Here is a 17,571-nt window from a genome sequence, read left to right as displayed (position 1 = left end):
GAACCCAGGCCCATTTCTTATCTCCCCTCCCCTCATGAAGGCAGAGTTGTGGAAGAAGGATCAGGATATGGGGAATACCCTAAGAGCACATGCTCAGGTGTGGGCAGAATTGAAAATAAGCTTTGAAGGTGAAAAGCAAGCTCATTGGCAAGATACTTAATTCCTTTTCTGCCCAACAGGCAATGGTACCTGAGATACTTCTTACCCAACTGGCCATGCCCTGCAAACCTCCTAGAGCAGTAAAAAGTATTATAAATCAATAAAATAATAATAAAAAAAAAGACTTCCTTAGCTCTGTCCCGTGTTCTGTACCCTCCACAGCTATAGGTACCAATTCTCTGCTTGTTTTTCTCCTCATACTTCCTGGTTTGACCACCCAAATTAAAATCTTTCCTTGTTTTAAAACTTGTAAGATTCCTTAAAACCAATTTTACTCCATTGTATTCAGTTAGTTGTTCTCCCACTAGCTTCCATATCTCTGGCTCCAACCTCTCCTTCTTACAAAGCCACTGAGAAATACACTCCAGAGCATCTAAGAACTTAGTGATCTGTTTCTGAATTACCAACAAACCTTGCTTCTCTGTTAACCCAACTAAGCTTGCTTCATACTTCCCTTGCAGAAGAGGCTTTTTTCTTTGTATTTGTCTCATTTTAGTCAAAAAATGAAAGTGATTAAATTAGTCATCACTGATTCTTCCCACTTGCCTATTTCTATATTTACCCTTCTGGATCATGGGGACTTCTCCACTAAACTTGCCAATCATGCCAGTCGAGCTTTGTATAGGTCCTCACCTAGAGTCCCACATTTGGGTACCAAATGTTGTGTCCTACTTTCTAGAGCCCCCAAGTTGGGGTGATAAAACATAACATGCTTTCTAGAGCCACCCACCGGGGTGATTAAAATATACCTTCCCAGTGAAGAAGTGATGAGGCAGGACTCCCAAGGATGGTGGAAAAATGGAATCCATTTATTCCAAAGACTTTTCCTTTTATATAATGTAATAAAAACAACATTGTGCACATGGGACCACATAAACAACTTGCTCTTGTATGTCGTTTGCCACCTGGTATCACTCTGCTCCAGCTACCACACAGATTGTCACCACCCCATAACTTCTCAGGAAGGATGAGAGCCCTTAGGAAAGATGGGGAGCCAAACCAAACATTGTCAGCAGGTTCCCTCTGGGCTGAAAGGTCTTATACCTTACCCAGAGTTCCTCCACTAACTGTGACCCTCTACAGTCAATGAAGGAGGAAGTAAGACAGGTGACTTAGCACAACGCATCCTCACTTAAATCTAATTCACTTGCATGTCATGGCATCACCTCCCAGATGTCATGGTCCCTTTTGAGAATAGGATAAAAAACAATATTCATCCCAGATGTAATTTTATACCTGAATCTTTATCTTTGACAGTAAATAAACATTTATTAAGCAATTACTATGGGTCTGGCCCTGACGTGACAAGTGATAAGGATACAAATATTGAAAAGAAAGACATTCCCTTCCTAAAAGGGGTCTTCAATCCAATGAGGGAAGATAACATTTAAAAAAAAAAAAGGAAGCTGAAAAAGGAGGAATGTATATGTATGTATGTGTGTGTGTGTGTGTGTGTGTGTGTGTGTGTGTGTGTGTGTGTGTATGGTGGGGGGGAGGTCATCATAGGGAGAATAGCTGGGTGCGAATAAAAAGCTGGCTGGCTTTGATGCATTCTTTAGATAGAGATTATGGAAGGAGCTGTCTTTTCTGCCCTCCAGTTAGAGGAGTCCTAAGGGACAGAAAGTACTGATAAGATACAAGTACAAGAGATAATGTGATCTTGCAAAATGATGAGGTTCTTATAGGAACCTCATTTAGTAGGAAATGACTCCAACTGCAGTTTTTGTTTGTTTTGTTTCCTGGTGAAAAGACTTCTTACTGGGCCATATATTATCCAGAGTCTCAATAGACCTATGTTCTTACTCAACTCGACTACTTATTGGTTTACAATCCAAGGTTAATTTTACCTATCCAATGTTACTCTCTTGATATCCTAAGGAAATAAGATTAATAATCTTAACCATCTCTTACAATTGTACTGAAAATTTAATGACAATTATTGTGCAAGGTTCATTCCACTGGTGACATTATGTGATAGATGATTGTGTCAGGAATACTCTAGATTGGGAAAGCAAATACCATTCTCTGAGAGAGTCATTTAAGCCCTGATAAGAATTGACATTGCATTGATTTTACTGCAACCAGATTTCTGCAGTCTTGGAAAATATTCTCAACTTGAGGCCAAGATACCTAGAATCAAATCCTACCTCAGACATGCACTAGCCATTTGGCCTTTGGGCCATCCCATCACTAGTTTTGTTTTAATTTAGACCTAACACCTAGCACCCTGCTTTTCTCCAAAGGTATTTAATCATTAAATATTGTTTTCAAACAGGGACGAAGAGGCCTTGGCTCTGTTTTTGTCTGGGCATCTGGAAATGGGGGAAGAAGTAAAGACCACTGCTCCTGTGATGGGTACACCAATAGCATCTACACTATTTCAATTAGTAGTACTGCTGAAAGTGGGAAGAAACCATGGTATCTGGAAGAGTGTTCGTCTACACTGGCCACAACATATAGCAGTGGAGAATCCTACGACAAGAAAATCGTATGTCTTTAAATCTTATGTCTTTTTTTTTTTTTAATCCCATTATATAAAGGTAAAAGAAACTGGTAATGAATGAATAAATAGATACATACAAGCTGTGACTTAGAAGACTAATCAATTACCTGGAATGCTTTCCACCTTTAAAAAAAATGCAATTTACTGTGTATTTCGGTCTAACTTGTTTGATTTCTCAGAGGATCAGAGGCTTGTAGCTAGAGCTAGAAAGAACCCCAGAATCCAGTGGTACAATGCCATCATTTTTTATATAAGGAAACTGAGGCTTGGGGGAATGGAATGCTTTACACAAAGTAACATAGGCAGTTAGTGTCAGAGATGGCACTTGAACCTGACCAAAGAGTCCTGGATTCCCTTCTACAAATGCTTGATTCAGGATGAATGTGAATTCTATCAAGAAGATTGAGTGGAGAGAACATTGTGCTAGAAGTCAGGAGTGCTGACTTCTAATCCCAGTCTCTGCTACTAATTAGCTGCATGACCTTGTGCAAGGCAATCCTTTGAATTCCCAGTTCCTTCCTTGTAAAATTCAATTCAACAACCATTTGTTAAATTTTCACTATGTGCAAAGTACTATGCTAGGTGCTGGTTATTCAAAGACAAACACCCCACAAAAAATAGCCCATCTTTCATCCCCATGTTCTAAGGATAACAGTAGGTATACCTCCTAAGGTTTACTCTCTGCCATCAACTGAAATAATGTAAGTAAAAACCTTTGTAAAATTTTAAATACTATACAGATATTAGCTGTTATTATTATGATTATCACCAACATTGTTTTTCTTCTCTGTGGCTTCCTTAACTGTAAAATGAGAGAGCTTATACTAGAGAAGAAGTCTTTGGATCTATTTCATGGGGTCTATGAACTTGGATGAAAAAATATTGCATCTTTATTTTTACTAGCTCCTAATTGAAATTTAATATTTCCTCCAGTTTTTTAAAAAGATGATTCAAAAAAAGACTCCTCCTGTTATCCATGGAGTCCATGACACAAAAAGAAAGGGCTCTGAGGTCCATTCCAGCTCTTATTATCTATGAGTCTATAAAAAAGCCAAATAATAAGTTTTGACTACTATTAATTTAGTTTTATTTAAAAGCAAAAGCTAAATATACATGATTTTCCAAATGAGCAGCACCAATTGTACCTCAGAAGTAAAAGTGTGTTTTTCCAGTCAACCATCAATATGCCTTCTTATCTCTCTTATAAATCTTAGCATTGGTAGACTTCAGTACATAGCCTTCTCTTCCAGCTATCCAACATTGAATTGATGATTTTTCATTCTGACACCTTTTCATCCTTTATCTTTTCCTGGAGCATGCTTGTAAACTGTCTAGAGCGGTAATTTATCGCTTTGTTTGGAAACCTGGCCATGTTACCCGACACTTCTTAGAAGGAAATTGACAAAATCACTTGTCAGGCTCTGGGCCCCAATTTCCTTTGAGTTCACTAGGATCTGGTTACCTTCCTCATTTTTCAAGTCATTCTAATATTGCTGGAGTTGACTTTCCCCATATACCTAATATGCAAATAACAGAAGGAGGTTAAGCCCCAGATTAAATTCCCCTAGCCCATCCTAATTTATTTTATTGTACAGTGTGGGACAACTGAAATAAACACCATCCTCTCTTCTCGATGTCACATTATCTCTTGGGATTTTTTTTTTTTAGTACAACTAGATTAAAAACATGAAAACTTAAATCTATATTCAGATGCCTCTAAGAGATCCCACCTCACTTTTTCTTCTTCTGGTGACTATGTAGCCTTAAAAATATTTTCTTATTCCTTTAATTCTAAAGAATATAGCAGAGAAGAAATAATATCCATTTTCATTGCATATGATAAAATCAGTGATTATTAATTCTGAAATATATTCACCTGTGTTTGTTGTATTTTTTTAAACAGACATATCAAAATTTATGTGCTACTATTTGACAGATACTTGTTTTTAGAGTCCTATGTTTATTTTTTTAGGCTGATAATAAACTTACCAGCAGATGAACACCAGGAAAAAAGGGATGACATGTAGAGTAGTTTGGTACAAAGGAGGAAAATAGACATTATTCTCTAAAACATTTCATGTTTTGAGAAGCCATAGGTTGCTTCTTATTTTAAAAGTAAAAAATAAAAATAAAAAATGGAAAATATACTTTCTGTTACCAAGAACCTCAGTCCTTTCAAGGGATCTTATGGAATTATCCTTCCTCAAGATCAATGAATATGTATAATGTTCCTACTCATATTAGAATGCATGAGGTGTTCAGGAAAGACTAGTATCTGAAGTTTGAGGACTTACTGAACCTTTTTTAGGGATTGCTCATCTACCTTTGGCATCTACCTGTTCCTCAACTCTCACCTATAATCCCAAGAAGCTGTAGCATGTACAGTGATTGCACCCCAGTAAACCATCTTGGCAGATGAGTTAAATCAGGTTAAGGATAACTAAAATAAGCCTCAAACCCATTGGTAAGTCAGGGGGATATCTACCCCAAGCACGTGACAACTTTTCCATGGTAGAATAAATGGATGAAAACAATTTGTTCCATAACCATGTTGCAATAACCTAAAGTAGGTGCTATAGAATGCTTAGAATTAGGCCAGATATTGAAAATGTCAAGATCTTCCCATATCCTGGGCTATCACCAGTTGTTCTTGACTTTTATCTTGTCTTTGGACTTTAATGACTATGGAAGAGAGAGTGAGAGGGACAATTTTTGGAAACTCTCCCTCACTTAAATCTAGTTCATGAACAAGTCAAAACATCATTCATTCATGATGTCATTTTTTTTTTTTTTGAAAACAGCAGCAACAGTTCCTACTAGGATGTTGCTAAGTTTTATTTTATTCTCCATTCAAATAACAGACATGTAAAAAAGGAGGGTTGGACAAAGGTTGTTCCCTCTCGAAGTACATATGAACCATCTCAGTTCATTAATAATGATGATGATGATCAGTATAAAGCATTTTAATTTTTACAAAATGAATTACAGATAAGATCTCATTCTGTCCTTAAAACAATCACAAGAAGTAGATTACATTATTATTTTAATCTTATTTGATTTTTCTTGTGCGGTGTGATAATTGTATAAATATGTATGCATATATTGGATTTAACATATATTTCTACCATGTTTAACATATATTTGACTACTTGCCATCAAGGGGTGGACATGGGGGAAGGAGGGAAAATTGGAATACATGTTTTTGTAAGGGCTAATGTTGAAGAATGGTCCACACTTATGTTTTGAAAAATAAAAAGCTTTTAATAAAGAAAAAAAATTATTTTCATCTTACCAATGAGGAACCTGAAGTAAAAAAAAGTGCCTTAATCAGGGCCACACAGCTAGTAAGTTTTTGAGTTCAGATTTAAATCCATGTGGAGTATTGTAGTACCCATCCAGCTGCCCACAAACAAAAACAAACAAACAAACAAACAAAAAAGATATAATTGGATCCTTTTATTTAAATAAGGGTTTTGAAAAGAGAGAATCTGTGATTTTTTTTTTTTTTTTTGATATGGAAAGGTCCTTCTTCTACCAATATAGAGCAACATCTTCTGTGTAACTTTTAGAGGTGTCGGAGGTCCCAGCAAAGCTAACTGGCTTGCTTAGGGTAATCAAGCCAGTTTGTTTCAAAGGCTGCACTTGTACCCATGTCTTTCTGACTCTAAAGCTGTCTATTACTCCATGCTTCTTCTAGCCTTTATTTATTGTATGAATATTTTTATGTCATGTTACTTTTTCTTTTTTCCCTGTTTCTTATTTATTTTTATTTAAAAGAAATATGTATATTTCTTTTATCTTGAAAACTCAGTGGGGTTTCTATGCCTTGGGATGCTGGCCATCCATTCCCAAAGTTTTAGCTATTTTTGGTTGCCTTTTTTGGGTGGGATGTTTTGATTCCTTCTGACTTAACCTTTCATTCCAGTAATTTTTCTACATGTTTTCCCTGCTTTTCCTCTATTGAATCCTTATCTTAGTGCCTAGTATGTTTTCTTCATTCCTGGTGATAAAGCAAAGTACAAAGGGGTCATTACATGTTCCTGTAATAGCTATTCTTAGATTCAAAGAATTACAGAGTTGAAAAGACCTTGAGAGATCATGTGCCTACTATTTAGTTCCCTGATAAGTTACAGAAAGCTGACATGACATGCAAGATGACACATTTAGTTAGTGGTGGAACCAATACTTATAATCCATATCCCCTACCTCCATGGAACAACTAGTTATAGTTGTTCTTGTGTACGTTGTTTCTCTGAGTTTATTTACTTGGTGTGAAAACTCAGAGAATTTTAGAAAACTACCAGCTGCCAAACTCTCAATTAAGGTGAGGCCCTACTGACAGTACATTCAATATTAGGGATGCCACTATCTGATGTTCTACTCACAGAGAAATGTTTAACTCTACAATAGGCTGCTCCGAAAGAATGAATGATCAATCCTTTTTGTGGTTGTCTGAGAGTTAAAATGGAAACAATGATATTTAGCCAGCTCATAAAATCTCAGTCCCTTTGATCTTCAGATTCTACATTGTAAATCTTAACTGATCTATTTTTCCTGTTAACAATATATTCTGTTTATTTTTTAAACTCTTTTTCTGATTTCCTAGTCTATTTTAACAGTGATTTTTCTCAGTACATCATTCATATTATTTGATCTTGTTCATCACAATTGCTTACGGCAATGTAACTTTTGTATTCAGATTGTCAAAAAACATAGTTTCTATATGGTATGGTATAGTGAGAAAAATACTTGGGACTGAAGACCTGTCTTGGATTTCTAACTTTGCCATCTATTAGCTATATGATTGTGGACAAATCATTTAACTTCTCACCTCAGAGGAACACCGTGACATATTCTATCTACATAACAAACCTCTTATTTGTACTAGCAGCATTAATGTTATGTCGTGTATATATGTTTGCATAGCTACACATATATGTTTGTGTGTATGTATGCACACACATGTGCATTGCATGCACATCTGGATATAGGCACGTGTGTGTTGTGTGTGCATGTATTTATATGTGTGTATGCCTGTGCATATATGCATGCACATTCATAAGCATGTGTGTATTCAATGCATATGTGTGGGTGTGCACATTCATGTATATGTGTGTATGCACATGTGTGTCTGTGTAAATAATATATTAGAATCTGGCATCAGCTCCAACCTTTCATTTTCTAGCTTTCCCTTATCTTTTCTAGGCTTCAAAATGAGATCTAATTTCATACTGGCAGATAGTGATCTTTTTCTCAAGATGCTTTGATCCAAAAGCCCATGGTCCCTTGGTGAGTGTTTGCAGACAAAAATTAAAGAGACAAGAATGTGTTTTTTAAGATTTTCTGCCTGTGGAGTCATCAATTTATTGTCAGCAGACTAGAATTATTTCCTTTTGTATTCAGTCCTATTCCTCAAATACATTAATTTCTTTCTCTCATATATATATTTTTTATGTTTTTTTCCAAATGTTACTGGTATGATTATTCATTCAGGGGGTACATTTGTGATGTGAGTGTGGGTCTATCCATGGGACATTGAAACAAGTCTTCTATTTTACAGTAAGCAATTTGAAGGCAAGAACTGTCCTACCAATCTTTTTTTTATTTTTTTTTTGGTGAGACAATTAAGTTTAAGTGATTTGCCCAGGGTCACACAACTAGTGAGTGTTAAGTGCCTGAGGCTGAATTTGAACTCAGGTCCTTCCTGACTTCAGGGTTAATGTTCTATCCACTATGTCATCCAGCTGCCCCTGTCTCACCTAATCTTTATGTCCCCCAAACATCTCTTCCTACTTTGGGCACATATTGTCTGTATTATCTTGGGTAACTTAACTCTCTAAGACTATTTCAGAGCAAATGCAGATTTTCATTCATTGCAAAACTCTTTGGAGTTCCCTCATTAGAAGGAATTCTAATTGCTTTTACTAATGAAATCATATGCAAGTAATTTATATGAAAATAGGCTACAATCCATAATAATATATAATAATATAATATATAAATTACATACAGAAAAAGTATACTCAACCTCTTTCTGTATAGAATCCCATAGTCCTATTAGAGTCATATAAAGTAAAGAAAAAAGAGTTCTTGTATTTAATAAACACAAATATGCTTAGAGTGAGAGATGTGAGCTCCTTGAAGCTTACTTAGTACAAATCTTTCTATTGGCATGAAAGAAGCCTAGAATCCAAATGGATTCCTCTCTTTTCCTCCTCCTTCCCTGTCAAGATGCTCTTTGTAGATAACATTGCATCAAAACCTGCTTCACTGCTTCTATATGAGAAGTATAGTTATTCAGGAGTTCCAACTAACTCTCTACTCAGAACCAAGTAAATGAAGAATACCTAATGTCCAGGATATGATATGTAACTGGCAAGGGTATTCTATAGAGCTTGTCCATGAGTAAATCCTGAATAGACATAGCAGATAGGCAGTGAACTGGTCCCAGAGTTAAAGCAGCAAGGGAGCTGACTGGGTTGTATTCAGGAATATGTATAATTCTTTCAACTGATTTATTATTTATTAAGCACCTACTCTGTGCCAGATGCTGTGCTAAATAGTGAGTATAAAAAGAGAAAAAAGGCATAGCTTTTCTACCCATCACATGATGCACAAGAGAAAGTACTGGGCCTACCATCAGAATTCTTCAATTCAAATCCAGCCTCAGATATTTATTAGATATAAGACTCTGGGCAAACAGCTCAACTTGTGAGCTCTTATTTGTAAAATGGGGATGATAGCTCCTACCTCAGAGATTTGTTATGAGGATCAAATGAGATAATAATTTTAAAACACTTATTACAGTGTTTGATATATATTAAATACTATATAAAGGTTAACTACTACTACTGTTATTATTATTCAGTGCTATAAAGGATTTTAGCTGTTACCTAATCCTAGCCATATCAAAACCCAGGAAATCCAGATTTGTTTCAAATTGGGAGGTTTTGAAACAAATTATCCAGAGAAAAGTCAGAAGGGAGTGGGAAAAATTGTTCCTGAAAAGCCATCGTTTTCATTTTGGCCTAGTGAAGAAGCTCTGTATCTCTGGTTTGCTTTGGCTGTTTATCAAATGCTATTTTCTTCATTATTGTTTATGGCAATCTGGAACAACTATATCCATTTTCAATGACTTGAATGATATATCATTTGGTATTTTGTCATAATTACAGTTTAGATGATATGGCTTGAGTCAACTTGCATTAGAAAGCAACATAGCATAGTGGACCGAATTCAAATTTAACCTCAATCACCTAGTATCTGTGTGACCCTAGTCAAGTTATTTAACCCTGTTTGTCTCAGTTTCCTCATCTATGAGGATAAGATGAGATGGAGAAAGAAATAGCAAATTACTTCAGTGTCTTTGTCAAGAAAACCTCAAATGGGATCATGAAGAGTTGAAACAATTCAAATTAGTTGTTGTTTGTCCTTTGAAAAAAAAAACAACACACCCTCGTTATAGTCTTACTAAAGTGACATATCAAGTAATTAAATATTTTGAACTTAGTGGGAGATAGGAGTTCACATGCATACACAATATCCCCTTTTGTACTTCTGAGTCTTTTTTTTCATATTGTTTTGGTAGGTACTTCTAACAATTACATGAATCTTGTTCAAATAGTTGAGACTGAGATGAGCCAGGTCTTGTTATAGTATGAGTTGAAAGATGATTGTCACATAATTACAGTGAATAAGAATTATATTAAAAAATTAAAGTTAACTGTATTCCTGCTCTCCAATTCTTGAACAATGCAATTTAACAAGTATTTATTATGTCTCTACCAAATACTTCATTGGCAGAGATAAAACACACTATGAAACAGAACACAAAGTCAGTGTATGATTCAATGGCAAAATGTGTCAGGCAGACAGAAAGTGCCATTAGAAGTCAGAGAAAGGAGAGATCAATATGGGCCTGTAATTTATTCATTCAGCCTACATTTATTGAGTATTTTCTATGTTCAAGGGCTATAACTAGGGGCTGGAAGTGATAAAAAGAAGCCTAGGATATTGTCCATGCCCTCAAGAACTTTAAAAGTTCCTTCATTATAGAGAGTAGCTATTACATGAAGAGAGAGTCTAGGGAGAAAAAAGCATTTGTATTAAATTGTTCGCTATATAGAAATCCTCATGGCCAAATTAATAAAACATGCTCTTTATGAATCATTTGCTAAACTTGTATTGCAGTGTCCTCCTTCAAAATTATATTAATTAAAAGCAATTTTACCTATTTAATTATCTTTCCAAATTCTGGACATGGAAAAAATGGGAGATTCATTTGTGATAAACAACCTTTGTGTAAGCTAAATTCACATAGTCCCATTTAGAAACTCATAGGTACATTTTAGACAGTGCAGTCATAGATTAGGGTTGCCTGTGTAAAGACTTCACTTACCTTGCTGTTAGTTTAATTTCTGCCAGAAGAAGTTTGATTTTTGTATAAGTTTTTGACTCCTGTGGACATAAAAAAAGAAATGATCTCCCATCTTTAAAAAAAATCCTGTTGTGCTAAATAAACCAATACCACATAATTTATTCATTAATATATTTAGGTTTTCATTTCTACCATTAGCCCTCACAAGAGTGGCCGTTGTTTAAAGAACAAAGATAAAAATTGATAGTTGATATTGAGGCAGGTTAGCAGACTCTAATATCACCTGCTGTTTAAAAAAGAAAATTTTCCTGTGTTCAATTGCTCTTCTAGCTAATATGATACTATGTGAGTTGTTCAAAGTATGAGAATTGGTGTGATCATACGATACCAGGGAAACAAAAGCAAGTATAGCAAAATTTGAAATTCTTGTTATTTGAGTGCATGAGCCAGTTCAGCTGAATTACTGTCAGGAAATATAATCTTTAAGTAAAAATATTCTAGTCACTGCTAAGGGCTCAAAAAATGAAATGAGAAATCACAAAATAAAAAACAACTTTTTAAAAGTAATAACCATCACCTCAAAAGTTATTCTTAGTGAAAACCTCCTCCCTGAATTTTCCACACCTGCCCATTCTTCCTTTCTTAAACAAAGATTCTTAAACTTTTTCTTTGGGGGGGAGGAGGGAGGAGGCATTAGAGACATGGACTCCTTTGACATTCTGGCAAAGTCAAGTCTCTCTTGTTCAAAATAGTATCCTTGAATGTATAAATTACAATACATAGAATTATAAAAGAAATCAATTGTGTTGAAATTAAATTATTAGAACATTTTAATCAAGTTCACAAACTAAAGTTTAAGAACTCCTGTTCTAAGCATATACACAATAATAGACACTCTTTCCCTTACCTTCTGCACCTGACCCCAGTAAGGTTCCAAAGGAAGTTAATTGTTTAATACAAATTCAATAAGCAATTCTCTACATCTTTAGCTGAATTTACCGTGAATAATTATCTGGTTCTGCTACTAGAGATGGCTCGGACAATTTTTATCAGGGGCCTAGTGCCATCCCCTGTTTATTTCACTCAGAGGAGCATAAATAGGATTTTCATAGATCTTCTAAGAGGTCCAAGGGTGAAAATTCCATTTCACACCCTACTCCTCCCTCCCCCCAAATGCAGCCAGGCCTGAAATCAAGACCGACATACTTTTGGATCATCTTAAACACAGTATTAGAATTTCCTTTGTAACTTCATCTGGGTGATGCACATAGATTCTCCCTGCTCCCTGCCTCCATGGGGCCAACTGACAGCTGAATGCTAAACATCCTTTTAACTCATGCTTTGTGACTCCATCAGGTTCTCTATGCATGTATTGTGATTAATGAGGTTGCCCCATGTGGTCCCAGAATTGGGAATGTCATTTTTCTTCTTGAAATTTGCTTATTCCTTGGTGGTCTTATTATGCCTTTTCTTTCTAAGGAGAGACTCAAGAGTTCTCTGATGGGGCAGTGCTTCTTTAATGATGAAAACCCTGCCTTAGATCTCTGCGGTAATTTACACCTAAACATCTTCACCACTTCTGTAACTTTCTTTTGAAATAGCCCTGTAGGAATTTCCACTTGAAACTGGAAGAGAAGGGAATGAGGATGTCTTTGTCTCTTTCTTCCTGGGGGGAAGGGGTGTGGTGGTGGTAGGGAGTGTAGTAAATAATGGGCTCAACTTTCTTTGGGAAAGACTTGCTGAAAGAAAAAAATAATAATAAATTGAAAATGGCTTTTGGTATGTGACAGGCATATATTTATTACTTTAAAGAGTAAAAATGTAAAACCATTTTAAAAATAGATTATACAAAAATAGATAGGCAGAGATATAGACAGATGGATAGGTAAGTAGACAATGTAGCCATTTGTTAAATGATCTGCCTAAATTTGTATATATGAGTGATGGGCAGAGAAAAAGAGAGTGTTGGATGGAAAAGCTAATGGTTATTTGGCATTTGAGAAGACATGGTCTTGGGATAGCCACAAGAGATTATTTGATATGTTCATAAAATTTGCATATACTCTTTATATTGTGTTTTTTCAAAATGTGTTTTTTAAGGGTTGAGAGCATCTGCACAGCTGAGGAATGAGAAAAGTGAGTGCTTAATGGGAAAACATCCTGCAAAATCTTGTCTTTTTTATGCTGGGAAAATTGTACGATGTGGCAAAATAGACAAATCTGCATGAATAAAGTCAACTAAGAAAAATGTAGGCAGGGGAAGCTAGGTGGCACAGTGGATAGAGCACCAGCCTTGAATTCAAGAGGACCCGAGTTCAAATATGATCTCAGACACCTAACACTTCCTAGCTGTGTGACCCTGGGCAAGTCACTTAACCCCAGCTTCAGTTAAAAAAAAAAAAAAAGAAAGAAAGAAAAGAAAAGAAAAAGAAAAATGTAGGCAAACCCTTTCCCTGGACATTAACATATATGAACACCATAAAAGAAGTTGGTTGCTGGTGCATTCTAAAATGAACCCCATGACTAGTGCTTCTTTGCTGTTTAAAATGAATGAATTCACATGAGATAGAATCATCTCTTTTAAAATCAATTCCGAAAAGGCTGAGCTTTCTAAATCTTGTCTCAGGTGAAACATACAAACTTAATCTCTAGATAAATACTTCGTATAAGATATATAATTTTTTTTTCCTTTCTTCTCAGATATTTTCAATGTCTTTTGCTCTTGAATCTTGATTAGATTATAATGCAGACCAGACAATAAATTTTGTTAACCCTCCCCACTTCCCATCTTTTCTTCTTCTTCTGCATTATGTACTATAATTTACCTGTGTCTCTAAATATATGAGGCAAGAAAACCAGGTAAATTATAGTACATAATGCAGAAGGAAGGGAGAAGAGGAAAATCAAGAAAGAAAGAATACATGAAAATAAGAATGGTCTTGCAAATTGATGGTAATCCCTATAAAATGAGAGTGTTTAACTAGATGACCTCAAAGGTTCATTCCAGCTCGGACAGAATCCTATGATTTCAATAAAAAACATCACTAATTTCATGCACATAGTCTTCTCAACTGGTTCTGACATCTTTGGATCCTGTTCTTTGAAAGATCCTATTTTCTTCTAGAAGGACTTAAAAGAAATTCCACAGCTAGTTTATTAGGGATTTATGTAGTACTTTTCTTCTGAGTAACTCAGTGCATTTTACAAACTGAATCCCATTAATCCTCAAGCTTGTCTTGGAGGGACCACATGTAGAGATTAGAGAGAAGGGTCATTGTTTTTCTGCCACCCGCCTTCACCTTTCTGCTGTGTTGGCCAAGAAAGGAGCCAATTGCATTACTGATTTCCACTAGAAACTAAAATGAGATCACTAACTCATCTCACAAACTACTGAACATTTATTAGATGGCCATGGTGTTCAGTCATTCTCACATTGAGCTAGATTCACAATGGTAAGACATTATCTAGTTCCTATATTTTTACAAGGAAAATAAAGCAGTGCCAAATCTACTCATAATGACAAGTATACACAATAATGTCATGAATTTGTATTGCATAGAAGCTAATTCATAGATTGTTTGTATTGTTCTTTTAAGTCTTTGGGGATCTTTGTTCATACTCATTCTCATGAATCACTGAATTCTATTCTAGTAATAATTCTCATTCTCTCTCTCTCTGTCTCTTTGTCTCTCTCTCTCTCTGTCTCTCTGTCTCTCTCTGTCTGTCTCTGTCTTTCTGTCTCTCTCTTTCACATACACACATGCACACACACATAGAGGTATCCTACTGTACACATATAATTATGACTAAAATGTGTGGGTTTGAATAGAATTATTTCTAAGCTCAATATTTATTTTTATTTCAACAGATGGATGATCCATTTTTAAGCACAATTTTTAGAACCTTCCCCTTACAGGTGCATATCAAATGAATAATTATTTAGAGATGGATTGGCCTTTGAGAAATTTGAAAGAGTAGATTAAAACCAGTATTTTAAAAAATCTTATTTTATCTCTTATTTTAAAATTTTTATTGATATCTCTCACTTTTACAATCAAACTCATTTTTAATATGTCCCTCCTTTCCATTCAGCAATCTGTCCTTTGTAAAAAAAGATTTTTAAGAAAAGAAAAAGCAAAAAGGTTAGTTTAGTAAAGTTAATCAATACATAGATCATGCCTCATAGTGTCTCAAATTTGATATTTCTTACAATAGAATAATGGTGGAAGACATTCATGTACAAACAAATTGATGACCACTTAATTTGTATCTTGTTCTTTGCTACCACAAAAATTCTGCTAGAAGCTTTCTTTTATCTTTGACCTCTTTAGGGTTATATAGCAAAAGGATCACTGGGATGTGGACAGTTTCATGTTAGTCACTTTTTTAAAAGTATAATTTCTAATTATTTCCCTTAATGTTTGGACCAATTCATAGCTCCTCTTACTCTGCATTAATGTTGTTGTACTCCTACAATCCCTACAACCTTAACAATATCCATTCTTTGTTTTTCATCTTTGCCAATTTTCTGAGTGTGAGGTGAAACTCAGTCAACTAAGCCCTTAATATGCATCAAACACTGTGCTAAGTGATAGTTATTTTGATTTTCATCTTTCTTATTTGTGACTCAAAGCAATTTTTCACTGCAGTGCAAATTATTTACAATTCTTTCAAAAACCATAAACTAGTTGTTTGTTTGTTTTATTCTATTTATTTGTTTTAGGATTAGCCCCTTGAGCTTAGCTGAAGGCCTTAGCATGTCCTCTATTTCTTCCAAATGAAGGCTAGTACTAGAACTAGTATTTTCAAAGCTTTCCTTCTCTCCCCCCAATTATGATGGCATTTCTTCCCCCATTGAAGGTTCTTTTTTCACATGCACCTCACGTTGACCACAGAAAACAATTTGCTTTTGGTACTCTAGGGCTTTCCTAATTACATCCTAAAGTTTCATTTTTCATTTTTTTCAGATCACCACAGACCTGAGACAGCGTTGCACTGACAACCATACGGGAACATCAGCCTCAGCCCCTATGGCTGCTGGCATCATTGCCCTAGCTTTGGAAGCCAAGTAAGTTTTGATCTGTATTTTCTATTAACAGGTGATCCCTTCTTTTTAGTAGGGCTAGAATAGCACCCTTTCCCCTGCCACTGGCAGTATTAACTTTTCCTTCCCTTTATGCTCTTCCTCCATTAGGTCCACTCTGTATTTAACTAGGATCAGAACATTTTTATTAGAGATACAGGAGCTGTAGCTGGTTCTGATCTTTGTCATGTCAAAAGGTTACTGGAACTACCTTCCTGACAAACATGCTGATTAGTTGCTGCATGGAGAGATGACAGACACAAGTGTCAATAATAATAAAGTATGGGGAATTTGGTTTTTGCCAATTTCTATCCATCTTAATAGCTATTACTTAGAATCACAGAACCTTAGAGTTAGAAGGGGCCCCAGAGGTCATCTAATGCCATCCTTGCCCAAAATAGAATCTCCTTTAGGACATTTCTAACAAGTCATCCTTTACCTTTTGCTTAAGAATTTCCAGTGGTTAGGAACTCATTACTTCTCAGTGGAGCCATTCTGCTTTTGCCTGAAACCTATCTCTTTTGAATTCCCATTCATTTCTCTTAATTCTGTCCTCTGGGTCAAGTAGAGGACATCTGATCTTGAATTTAAATGACAGCTCTTCTTACACTTGAAGGACTAGTTGGTCTCTCCAAGTCTTCTCTTTTCTGAGGTAAACAATCCCAAATTCTTTTAATTGAACCTTTCATGCTCTAAGGCCTCCTACCATACTTGCTCTCCTTTGGGTATGCTTTGGTTTCTCAATGCTCATCATAAAATATGACACTCTAAAATGAAAATAACATTTCTAGTTAGACTTAACTTTTATTAGTTTTTCTGGTTTTTAAAACCAGAGTTTTTTACCACCCATTAACAACCCTTTGGCCTTTGTTACATGAAATACTGTCTAGATTAGAAGTATCCTACGTGAGCCATAACATTCCTGAGTGTGACCCAAACCAGATTAAAATGTAATTGAGAAATATTTTTTTAAAAAGTAAAAAGATGACAAAACATAGATCATATTATTGTGTTTTTCGATGTCAAGTAGAGGACCCCCAGACATTCTTATACATGGTTTCAAAGATCTCTATTTTATTTGAGTTTGACACCACTGGCTTAGGCAGTAGGAAATGATTACACCTGCATTTGAGATTTTCTGACTCATCCTTAACTTCATTTAATTTATTTTTGTCTTAAGTACATTTAGTTTTGGACTACTGATATCTTTTGGATCTCTCTTTTCTCCTATAATGTGTTAGCCATTCCTTTTAGCTCCATGTAGCACCTTATCCTTTCTTTGGGATTCAAAATACTTAAAATTAATTTTTCTTTAGAATTTTTCAAAAACCACTAACACTGGTTTAGCAATTATATTATTGATTTTTTTCTACCATAGGAATTAGTTTATCTGAAACTGGTAACTTGAACTTATTAGGAGCAGTTAGTTTTTCTCTTATCACCTCACAT

The 17,571-nt window shown here is 35.3% G+C and overlaps 1 protein-coding gene across 1 annotated transcript in view; it reads left to right on the top strand.

Moving 5' to 3' along the window:
* The window catches only part of PCSK5 (proprotein convertase subtilisin/kexin type 5), a 626,478-nt gene that overhangs the window by 284,196 nt on the left and 324,711 nt on the right, over positions 1-17,571 (top strand). The window contains 2 exon segments of the mRNA XM_074281408.1: positions 2,435-2,647; positions 16,007-16,107. Coding sequence (XP_074137509.1) covers positions 2,435-2,647; positions 16,007-16,107 — 314 coding nt within the window.

This window comes from Sminthopsis crassicaudata, chromosome 1, assembly GCF_048593235.1.
Source record: "Sminthopsis crassicaudata isolate SCR6 chromosome 1, ASM4859323v1, whole genome shotgun sequence".
NCBI classification, from domain to species: Eukaryota; Metazoa; Chordata; class Mammalia; order Dasyuromorphia; family Dasyuridae; genus Sminthopsis; species Sminthopsis crassicaudata.
Note: the sequence above shows the minus strand (reverse complement) of the source record. Positions and strands in the feature narration are given on the sequence as shown.